General features: G+C 38.3%; 2 protein-coding genes across 2 annotated transcripts in view; both read right to left on the bottom strand.

Annotated features, from left to right (window-relative positions):
- Positions 1 to 942: 942 nt before the first annotated feature.
- On the bottom strand, positions 943 to 1814 carry LOC104665977 (high mobility group protein B3-like). Its single transcript, XM_030936947.1, has 2 exons — positions 1438 to 1814; positions 943 to 1082 (listed from the first exon to the last, which is right to left on the bottom strand). The coding sequence occupies exons 1-2, from the start codon at positions 1812 to 1814 to the stop codon at positions 986 to 988; spliced, it is 474 nt and encodes a 157-aa protein (XP_030792807.1). The 3' UTR covers positions 943 to 985.
- Positions 1815 to 5885: 4071 nt separating this feature from the next.
- Positions 5886 to 11818, bottom strand: part of PALMD (palmdelphin) — a 49062-nt gene continuing 43129 nt past the window's right edge. Inside the window, exons 7-8 of the mRNA XM_010367941.2 lie at positions 10528 to 11628; positions 5886 to 6399 (exon numbers count right to left, since the gene is read on the bottom strand). Coding sequence (XP_010366243.2) covers positions 6356 to 6399; positions 10528 to 11628 — 1145 coding nt within the window. The 3' untranslated portion in view covers positions 5886 to 6355. The remainder of the gene's footprint in view (positions 6400 to 10527; positions 11629 to 11818) is intronic.

The raw sequence follows: 11818 nt of genomic DNA, 5'->3' as shown, positions 1-11818 counted from the left end.
ATGGTAAATTTTATCTTAATGTATTTTTACCACAATTAAAAATAAAAATTAAAAAATTGTATTTGTAACCAAAAAATCTTCCCAGAAAGAAAACTCCAGGTCCAAATGGCTTCACTGATGAATTCCAGCAAACATTTGAGGAAGAACTAACATTGAGAGTACACAGACTTTTTCGGAAAATAGAGCAGTAGGGAACATTACCCAACTAATTTTATGAGGCTTGTATTACCCTGATACTAAAACCAGACAAAAACATCACATGAAAAGGAAACTACAGACTATATTCCCCGTGAGCATAAACTGAAAATCTGTAATTAAAGAAAGCACTTACTGAAATATTAGCAAATTAAATTCTGCAACTTACACAAAGAGTAAAACATCAAGGCCAAATGAGATTTATGCAAAGAATGCACTGTTGGCATAACATCTGAAAAATTTGTCAATGAAATTCACCAGATTAGAGATAAAAGGAGAAAACCCATTTGATGATCTCAATAAACACAGAGACAGCATTTGACAAAATTCAAAACACGTTCATGGTAAAAACTTAGCAAACTAGAAGTGGAAACTTCCTCAATATAATAAATAGCATCCAGGAAAAACCTACAGCCGAAATTATATTCAGTGGTGAAAGATAATACTTCCCCTCTGAAAAATCAGAACAAGGCAAAGAATGCCTGCTGTCTGCATTTATATGTAACATTGTACTGAAAGCCTTAGTGCAATAAAGCAATGAAATGAAATAAAAGTCATAAGATTAGGGAAGAAGTAAAGTTGTTTTTATTGCCGACAACCTGATCATTAAGTAGAAAATCCTAAGGAATATATATAAAAAAAAGTGCTAAAATCAATTGAACTTATCAGAGTTGTAGGATACAAAGTCATTATAGAAACACATTTTTTAAATAGATAAACAGTTTTTTAAAATTCATCCTTCTCCTCTACTTCCTCCTCGTCTTCTTCATCTTCCTCTTCCACCTTTTTTTCAGGCAACTTTAGCAGGATCCTTTGCACCATCAAACTTTCTAGACTTATAGTCAGCAACATCCTTCTCACACTTCTCCTTCAGCTTTGCTGCCTTGCTGATTGATACGGTTTGGCTCTGTGACCCCAACCAAATCTCACCTGGAATTGTAATCCCGATAATCCCCACGTGTCAAGAGCAGGACCAGGTGGAGGTAATTGGATCACCGGGGCGGTTTTCCCCACGCTGTTCTTGTGATAGTGAGTTCTCACGAGATCTGATGGTTTTATAAGTGTCCGACATTTCCCCTATTGGCACTCACTCCATCCTGCCACCCTGTGAAGAAGATGCTTGTTTTTCCTTCCCTTCTGCCTTCCTGAGGCCTCCCCAGCAATGCGAAACTGTGAGTCAATTAAACCTCCTTCCTTTATAAATTACCCAGTCTCAGGTTTTTCTTCATAGCAGCGCGAGACTGGACTAATACAGTGAGGTAAAGCTGCTTTACACTGTCATTTAAGTTCTTCCACATCTCATCCAACTTTTTTGACACATCTCCAATAGAGATGCTAGGCTTTGTGAATTTGACCTTGGGGCAGAATTCTGAACCAAACAGGAGGAATCCAGATGGTGGCCTTTTGTGGGCATTAGGATCCTTCTTCTTGCCTCCTTTAGCTGGTACGTAATCCTTCATTTCCCGATCATAGTGTAATTTATCCACCTTTGCCATTTCATCAAATTTAGACTTCTCTTTCCCAGACATTGTCTTCCACCTCTCAGAGCACTTCTTGGAAAATTCTGCAAACTTGGCAGGGACCATTGGGTTTTTCTTCTTAGGTTCTTCTCTGCACATCTGCACAAAGAAGGTGTAAGTAGATATCTTGCCCTTTGGTTTCTTGGGGTCATGGATTGGCAAACAATATTAGAATGAAAATTCTCTCCAAATTGATCTATAAATTTAATTCCAATCAAAATCCTAGCAGCCTCATTTGAAGGGGTTTACAGACTGATTCTAAAATTCACATGGAAAGACAAAGAACTGTAAATGGTCAAGTCAATATTTAAAAAGACAAAGTAGCAATAGCATGCCTAGTGCCCAGATTTTGTTTTCTACACCATTCTCCAATAAAAGCAACAGAAACTCTTGGATAAGTTGCTGATTCTACAACTGGGGTAAGAAATACATAGGATGAGACTGGGTCATCTTGTAGTGCCAGAAAGAAAGGAAAAAACAAAGCAAAATCACTTACAGGGATATGTCAAAGGGGCACAGGAGCCAACTGAATGAGCTTTCAACAGCCAAAGCTGGACCAATTTGAGCAGCAAATTGTGTTGGATTATAACCCATAGTTTGTACCCCAGTGCAAAATACCTACTCAGTAATTTTCAGAACTATCAAGGTCATTCAAATACAAGGAAAATCTGAAAAAGAGCCACAACCAAGCAGAGTGAAAGGAGACATGACAACTAAAAGTACCATGGTTTTCTATTTGGGATTTTGGAACAGAAAAAGGACATTAGCTAAAGACTAAGGGAATCTGAATAAAGTTTGAGACTTTAGTGAATAATGGTATGTCACTACTGGTTTATTAATTGTAACAGGTGTACAATGCTAATGTAAGAGATTAAAATAGGAAAATCTGAGTACAGGGTATGTGGTAATTTTGTGCTGTCTTCTAAATTTTTCTGTTGATCTAAAACTGTTTTTAAAGTGTATTAAAAAAACAAGATAAGATGGGAGGACCTAACCCGACTTGATTCCAATATTTATTACAAAACTACAATATTAGCCACTATAAATAAAGTGTGGCCAGGCGCGGTGGCTCATGCCTGTAATCCCAGCACTTTGGGAGGCCGAGGTGGGCAGATCACGAGGTCAGGAGATCGAGACCATCCTGGCTAACACGGTGAAACCCCGTCTCTACTAAAAATACAGGCGTGGTGGCGGGCGCCTGTAGTCCCAGCTAGTCGGGAGGCTGAGGCAGGAGAATGGCGTGAACCCGGGAGGTGGAGCTTGCAGTGAGCTGAGATCGCGCCACTGTACTCCAGCCAGGGTGACAGAGCAAGACTTCGTCTCAAAAAAAAAAAAAAAAAAAAAAAAGTGTGCAATTTTCATGAGAGACATGCAGATGAATGGAACAGAGCAGAGAATCCATATGTAGACTCTCACTTCTAAGACCAACTCATTAGCAAACGTGTCTAGGTAATTCAGTGTGAAAAATAATAGTGTTTCAACAAATAGAGCTGAACCAACTGAATGTCTCTGGGAAAAAAATACCCTGAACTTCTATTTCACTTACCCTTCCCCAAACTTTTCCTTCAGTTACTTCTATTCCACTTAACTTGAAATGTCCCATTGACCTAAAATGAGTGCTAAACATACAAAACATCAAGATATGAAATGGTGAAGGTGTATGGTGTCTACCTTCATGTGTGACACCTCAGCCAGTCTTGATGATGGGTAGGACATGTGGTTCTTTTAATTCACTGACAAATTGAGTCCTCAAATGACTGTGTTAGACATGTGACATGTGCCTCATTTTATAGATAAGGATACAGGCTCAGGTAAGTTGTTTGTTGGCCAGGGTTGTACAGCTAGTGGGGCAGACACTGTTGGTGCCTGTGTCATTTCCCCGTGGTCCATTTTTGCAGCACCATAGCTGCAGTGGACAGTTCTGAGTAAGTTCAGACTTACCATCCTTCCAGAGGCATGTTCTGTGCATCTTTCCACTCTGGGCACTATGGGAACCTGTGTGACTCTCATGAAAGTGCAATCCAGAAGTGTGGGGGAATTTATGCTCCCTCATTCAATGGGGGACCTGAGCTGGTGGATAAATGCCCTAGTTTTTTCTTTCAGACAGATAATGTTAGCTGCTTTCTGTACACTCTCTTTCAGATTATGGTAAAATTCAGTCTCCAGTGCCTAAAGCATTGACTTTTATTACATCAAATTACATTTACCATTCTTTTCTGTGATTTTCTTCCTGCTCCTGGGATCACTTCTCAAACTACTGTACCCAAGTCCTAATTTCAGGCTGTACTTCTTGTTGGAACCAAGAGTGGCTCTACACAGCAGATGCTCTGAATGGGACTCTGGAACTGGACTGTCCTCTCACTGGTCAGACAGCAATGAAGACTGTGTGATAAGTTAATGGTAACAACCTTTGGCTGTCTGTATTATTATAGTTACTAAGAAGGTGAGACTGGGTTATCTTGTAGTGCCAGAAAGTAAGGAAAAAACAAAGCAAAATCACTTATAGGGATACGTCAAAGGGGCACAGGAGCCAACTGAATGAGCTGTCAATAGCCAAACCTGGACCAATTTGAGCAGCAATTGTGTTGGATTATAACCCACGGTTTGTTCTCAGGTACAAAATACCTGCTAAGCAGGGCTCGATTGCTGGGAAAGGCTGTAGTTACATAGCAGAAGGTGAACAGAAGGCAGTACCTTGTACTATTATAGTACAGTCTCTGTACTATTATAGTTACTAAGACTCTCCCTTGTACTGGATTGAGATGAGGTACAGGTGAAAAGGGGAGAGGTAGGTTATAAAGCAGCTCTGCACTTGACTAGTACGGGGCAAAAGTATTGTCATGTACTGACATGTGCTGTGAAGTTGGCTGCTTTTTGATAATTGCCTTAGAAACTTTGAAGAAAAAGAATTAGGCTCAGACCAGCGAACTATTTCGGGGCATTCCAGAGAGCCAGGCAGGCATCATGGCAATGTTTAAAGAGACCTATGTCTGTTGTAGACAGAAGGCAAACTGTGTGAAAATAAACCTAAGGGTTATTCCTTCAATCCTAAGGGTGGCGAGGCAACAAAGGAACGTGCAGGTTTGAGAGGTCACATATGCTAAACTCAGAGCTGTGAAAGGGAAGGAGTCCCTGGATCTGGAATAGGGGTATTTGTTGAAAGTACTTTACTTCAAAAATTTGAACCTCCAGGTTTCCCAGAACATTTCAGGCCACCAGAAGTAGCTCTCTCCCACTAGAGAAGAGCTGCCCCTTGCAAAACCACTCAGCTGGAGGGGAGGCTTTGCAGGTTAATGCTTGTTCTCCTAAGCATCATCTGCTTCTCTGACCTCTCATTACCTTCAGACCAATGATTAAGATAAAGTCTGATCATACATAGTCCTGGCAGGGAAATTCAGTTTCTGTCCTGGGAGGAAACAGACTTTCATGGGAAGACTTGGAAGAACTGGGTAATGTATACTGGCATGATTCTGGGGAAGGTGTGTAGGAGTGGATCTTGAGGGGGTTGGAAGGAGGGACATATAATAAGGCAGGGTAGGAAAGAATTTATTGTCATGGGAGTACTCTGCTTCAAATTAGGATTGAATATCTTGGCAAGAATACTTAGGAGTAATATGCCACAAACATTCTTATTAGTTTTAATATTAAGATTCTAACTCAAGCTTGTCCAACCTGCTGCCTGTGGGCCGCACGTGGCCCAGGATGGCTTTGAATGCATCCCAACACAAATTCATAAACTTTATTAAAACAGTGTAAGAGTTATTGTGCATTTTTTTTTAGATCATCAGCTATTGTTAGTGTTAGTGTATTTTATGTGTGGCTCAGACAATTCTTCTTCCAATGTGGCCAGGGAAGTCAAAAGATTGGCCACCCCTGTATAACTTGTTCACAAGAATCAGTGAAATATTAGACCAGATTTATGCTCTTTGAAGGTATGGGACATCCTCTATCCAACACCCTGAGGTCATAATTGGTCATTGTACCACAGGGTTCACATTGAACTGAGTGAAAGAAAGGATGATAATTTAAGAAGAATAAATGTGCTAGTTATCATCTGTGCACTGGCCAGACAATCCAAACCCAGTCCCCACATCTGAGGATCATTATGGGATGCACCTTTTGGATATGGGCAAGGGTTTGAAGTTTCTACCAAACCAACTGAAGTGATACTTAGCAGGAGGATGTACTTTTATTAAGGCATTATTAATTCAGGATGACATGTTTATTTGTCCGAGTTGAATATTTCTGTGATGAAGTGCAATGCTTTCCTATTATCTTTCAATCTTTGTATCATCAAAATTACAATGCCAGTTAATATACTACACTCAGAATATTTTAAATAACTTTATTTTTAAATTTAACAAGCTCTTATTAGAAATGCTTTGGTATCAATAGAATAAAAAATGCTGGTTTTCCCCCAGTGAATCATGTCAAGTAACTGGAAAAGTTACACGTTTGTTTTCCCCAGCTTTTTGGGATTTTTTTTCACAAATAATGACTACTACATATTCACATGGCTTAATATGGTACACTGTAATGATAATATTTTGGACTTCAGAAAAAATAAAATATCCAGAAGAGAAATTTGCAAATGCTTCTTAGTTTCTTCTCCAAATGATGATTTATAGGTGGTACAACTCTTAGATCACCTTTTTTCCCAGCTTTGCCATTCTCATCCTTAAAGCTGCAAATTAAGAAAAAAAAAAAAAGACAGTTACAAAAAATCCTCAATTTTTACTCTAAATGGCCATTCATAGAATGCAGGAAAGTTTAGAACATACCTCAGATGGTTTTATCCAACAATGTGAGCATTGATTTAGTAGCACAAAAAGATAGTAGAAATAATAAGCTATGGTTAACTTAGGGCAGAAGCAGGTTCAGAACTAGAAGGAACCTATTTCTATAAAGGTTAGAAAAATTAGTAGAGCAAACACAGTACAAGTGGAACAAATACGGGATTAGTGCACAGTTTCCCTATTAGCCATACATACAGATTCCTATAGGTTGATGACTGTATTTTACATACATTTCTGAGCTATGTACTGCCAAAATAAAACGGTGTTTACACTTAAACTCTATTTCATGATTGTGTTTGCTTTCAGCTCATTCAACTTCCTTTCCCAAAGGAGCTCCGGCCTTTGGATATATAATAACAAGAACAAATTTCTTTATGAATGAAAGAAACAATGTAAACCAGTTATTAAAAGCTGGAGTGATTATAAAATGTCTTTGTCAAGATATAAGCATGCTTTAAAATGGCAGATACATCTTTTTGGATATATTCTTCTGCTAATAATATATTGAATGTAGAAAGCATTTTTAAAAAAGTGTAGATATAGAATGTATAACACTTTTCTGGTATTCTGCATGAATATTCTGATATTCTATTCTTATTATTTAGGATTTCAGTGTATAGCTGCCTTAGTCATGTTCCAAAAGTTGAGAGATGCTTTCAAGGCACAGATCTAAAGATTATGTTAATGATCTAATATCACATTCACGTGTAAAATGGCCCAAGAACAAGCTATGTAACTGATTGGACAATTTTGTCTAATGAAAAATAGAATGGAAGACATGTTTTCTTATTTCTATGCCATATATTGGTTACCTTTTGACCATGGAAATGACCCCGTGCCTAAGAAAACTTTTTGCACAAATATGAGAAGGGATGGGATCTAATTCTTAACAAGACCATGATTATTTTAATTGTCACTCCACTTCTATGAAATATTTTCATTTCAATGAAGCTAAAGAGCATTATTTCCCCTGAAACTTTAAGAGGGATGATCATTTCTAGTGGCAGGGCCAAGAGTATTCCCTAGAATTTAGGATGAGCTGAGAGAATGTGCTCTGTAGCAAGGAGGTCTCGATTGCTGGGAGAGGCTGTGATTACATAGCAGAAGGTGAACAGAAGGCAGAAAGCAAGGCTTTATGAAGTTTCTACTGTTGGATTTTATGGATCTCTGCCTTGCCCCTACCAACAAAAGAGAATAGGAGTGAGGGGCTTTTTCAGAGTGTCTGTTAAGTCACGGGCAAATTGCTTTTTCTTATAGTCACTCCTCACTGTAAGATTCCATAAATTGGGCACATCCTGTGTGCTGTGGACATTCAGAGAAGTTTGCTAGAGTCTGCTTTCTTTTCTCTCCTTTTTTCAAGCCTATGTCAAGTAGACAGTGTGAGTTCCAGTAAATGCATGGGGCCAGAGCGTGTTGGCAATAGAAGACCTGGTTTAGCAGCTAAAAACCCTGGGCCATCAGTTCTCTTTTTTACTTCTATTTTCTGCTCCTCTCTGATCCCCGCCTCTTCTTCCCATAGCATTTTAGATGTATGGGTTCAGCTGGCTGAACTTGGTAGAAGTCTCCTTGCTCTCAGTGTCCCTTGGACTCTAATGGCTGTTGCAGGTTGGCAATCAGCAGCAGTAGCATGTGAACTCCCAGAGCTGAGGTCCCCACCACTTCATCCTGGAATGCCACTGACATCTCTAAGAGGACAGAATAGAGCTGGGAGTACAAGAATAGGTTGGTGAGGACTACCAAAGAAAGCCAGCTACTACCCGCTGATTGGTAGGGGTAGCAGTGAGCTCCCACGCAGAGCTGGCTGGGGCCATGCAATGGTGGAAGTGTCTGGCATTGAGCTTTATCCTACGAACATGTTATATTTACATTAAGCAGATGGACATAATGTTGCCTGAATTTTTCTGTCATGTCTTACTTGGTTCAAAATTTTGACTAACAAAATCTTGTCTTTAGAATCTCCAGGTTCCACCATTTTCCCATTTCTTTCTTCTTCATGCAGTTTTCCAAATTAAAATTGCTCTTAGATAAGGCATTGATAACCATATTTATACCAAGGGAAAAAAGACTGAACAATTCTTAACTATTATGCCTACTGGGGCTATTTATATTAAATAGGGGATATATACCATAAATAAAGGAATTGACCTAAATGGTGAGTTTTCAAGTATCATGAGCAATTTTTGGGGAGTAATGGGGAGAAGCTCAACCCACTTGGTGTTTGTGAAATTGGAGTACATAGGTGGTTATGTATTCTTTGTATATGGATGGTACCTGAGGGCATATGACACTGTGACTGACTTATTTTTAAAACCTACTTAAAAAATACACATCAGCTCTATAGTCTGTACGCCAAATTGGAAAACAGCAATGTAAAGCAATATCATGGTGGAAGGTGAGGAATTTGGAGCATTCTGTTTATAAGATACTTTGATTGATAATACAGAACTCTGTATTGTTACTTTGTCTGGAATAGGTTTTCCTGTTTTCATTATTTTTGTTCAGGGGCATGATTAGTGTTGTCTGGAAATGTTAGTCACTTCCTGTCATTTTCCATGGGGTAAATGTTTTGACAAGGTTAGAGGAGAAGAAATAAGGGTGTTCAGGAGGAGCTGGCTAATATCCAAGTTCAGAAAAGGGAGGTTTTATAGTAGATAATGTCACTGCTATTGACCATAAACAGCGTGTTCCTCTTTTCTAAGTCTTCCGTGTTTTTTGTTTTTAAAATGAGTTTAAGATGGCAAAGTTTGATCAGTGAACAAAGCTCTTTCTTAAGATGGAAAGAAACTTAGTATCTTCAGCTTTCCATTGTGGGACATATCAGTCAACTCTGATTGAGGAAGTTATATACGTGTATACTTTCCAAAAGCTTAGAAATTCTTCAGGTAATGAAATTTATCATTGGGACACTTACTGTAACTACTTAAAAGAACGGGAGAAGGTTCATTTTACTCTATTATTAGCTACCTAATATTGGACTGATGGGTTGTAGAGGAAGAAATATTACTGAATTGTGCAGGTACTACCGCACTTCCATAGAATTATCAAGTTCGACTTGTGAAATTAGCCATACTTAATGTTTATTGCTTTTTAATGAGAATCCTTCCATTAGAGACATTTAAAATTACTATCCCTAGCAAACATACAGAAAGTTTATGTCAGGGTAATTTGATTTACATCTTTAGCCAAGGTAAGTACAGCTATTATAACTGATTTTGTCAGGTTCTTATTTATTCTTTATAAATGATAACTAGAATATAATATTTAAGTAATAACAAGGAATCTAAAATTGAGAAGCTATCACTTTTGTAGAAAAAAAGTGTTAAAGTTATTTTCCACTCAAGGCTAAAATAGCTGGTTTTCTATAAAGCTATAAAAATTTTATGAAGAATGAGAAATGCTAATATATAGAAAATGGAAAAGATAAATATGCCAAGTTGGGGAAGACTATGCAAAATTAAAGGTTATAGAAAACATAAAATAAACATTCTATTTTAAAATGTAGAAAAATTAGGAAAATAAAATTAATGAAACTAGAGACATGGAGAAACAAGATACAGTAAGGCAATAAAATACTCTGAAAATAACATTTGTTTCTTGTACTTTCTTGCAAAATTAAGGCAATTTGTTAACTTATATAAGAAGTTTAAATCACAGTGAGGCACAAATAAAGTAGTGAAAAGATTCTAGTGGGAAAAGATATGTTATTGATGCTCCAACATATTAGTGACCCAAATACACTGACAAGCAGCACCATACCATGATAGAAGATGAAATTCAAGTTATTAAAGTTCATCAATACAATATCAAATAAGGCAATGATTTATTTTTACTTTATCTTTTGAAGTGACTTAATCACTTTACTATAGTGATAATAATCCCTATCAGCATTAATAAAAAAATCTCAGTGTGTCTTAGTTTATGAGGTGGTCAGAGAAGCCGAAAGCAAGACTGTGTTAGCACAAGAGAAGCTGGTCACATGACTGAACAGCAGTGGCATGCCTTGTCATTTTTATTACCTGTTAAGGATGGATCCTCAGTCCCATCTCCAGTTGTCTGAACATCAAATGGGGAATGGTGGACAGGGCTGCCTAAGCTTTCTTCTTGCTCCTTCAGAGATATGGAATTTTTGTGGGGAGATTTATGATTTGTGTTTTCATGAGGACTAGCTTCTGATCTTTTTCTAGGAAGTGGTGTTGGTTTGGCTGGCTGGTACACCTGACTGTGGGGAGCTATGGGGTGGTAGGATGGTTTCTCAGCTTCTCCTTCATCCTCCTCCTCCTCATCATCATCAATCACAACTAGCTCAGCATGGATGATCCCATCATAGCCTGTCAGAAGCTTCTTGTCTTCCTCACTGTCTTCTGCCTGCTGATACCCCATGAAAATCATTGTCACGGGTTCTGTATCATTTATGTCAGGAGGCAGGGAATGAACGATATTATATCTCACATCTTCCTCATCCTCCTGACAAGTGGGTGAAGAATTCTGGTGGTCAGATTTCCCAAATATTGTCTCTCTGGGGCTCAGCCTTGGCTTTGGGGAGGGTGCATCTTTGTCCCGCATGACATTCGATTCTTCCCAAGGAGTCATCAGCCTCTTTTGTGGGGTGTGAAGCGTCTCTTCTGCTTGTTGAATCACTGATCGGGGATGAGGCAGTGGCCGAATGGGACTGATATGATTGAAGTTGTTTTCCCTTTCCTCTGAAAGACCATTATCCATATTGTGTATGGATTCATTTACATCAATATCCAGTCCATTAGTTTTAATCTTTATCCTTTCTTGAAAGTTTGGTCCAGGGGTCACCGTTTCTCTCTGTGGGGTTGTAGGCCTGTAAAAGGGATTGGCATATACAGGCTCATGATACTCTGTTGGGGATTTAGAGTTTCTCTCTGAAGCTTGTCTTAGAAGTTCCTCGACTTCAACTGGTGCCAGGCCATCGGTGCCATTGTATGCTGCACTGTGATTAGAACTTACCGCATATACTGACTTTTGCCCATCATCATAAACTTTTATTCCTGTACCTTTAAAGTCTTCTGATGGCAGAGGTATTGAAGACAGAACTGTACTTTCTCCAGTCTTCAAGTCTTTTTCAACTTTAATTTCCATGGCATATAAAGCTGTTAAGAAACGAATTTGATCTTTGATTTAGTTAACTTTTCTTTTATAAACTAACCTGCTTTCACAATGTTTATTTTTATATGACGTATACCCTTCATTTTTTTTATGTGAGATGTTGTCTGTTATATTTCTGATTTTACTCATTAATGATATAATGACTAACTGGAATAACATGGGTTTTTATGTAAT

The sequence above is a fragment of the Rhinopithecus roxellana genome, chromosome 8 (assembly GCF_007565055.1).
Source record: "Rhinopithecus roxellana isolate Shanxi Qingling chromosome 8, ASM756505v1, whole genome shotgun sequence".
Taxonomy (NCBI): domain Eukaryota; kingdom Metazoa; phylum Chordata; class Mammalia; order Primates; family Cercopithecidae; genus Rhinopithecus; species Rhinopithecus roxellana.
The sequence above is the reverse complement of the archived record's forward strand: the minus strand, read 5'-3'. Positions and strand labels throughout refer to the sequence as shown.

Bases quoted from the DNA above. Each gene is read 5' to 3' on its own strand.
- LOC104665977 (XM_030936947.1), bottom strand. From the start codon at position 1,814: ATGTGCAGAGAAGAACCTAAGAAGAAAAACCCAATGGTCCCTGCCAAG. The intron at 1,083-1,437 runs GTCTCGCGCTGC...CGTATCAATCAG, and splicing joins TACCTCACTGTATTAGTCCA to CAAGGCAGCAAAGCTGAAGG.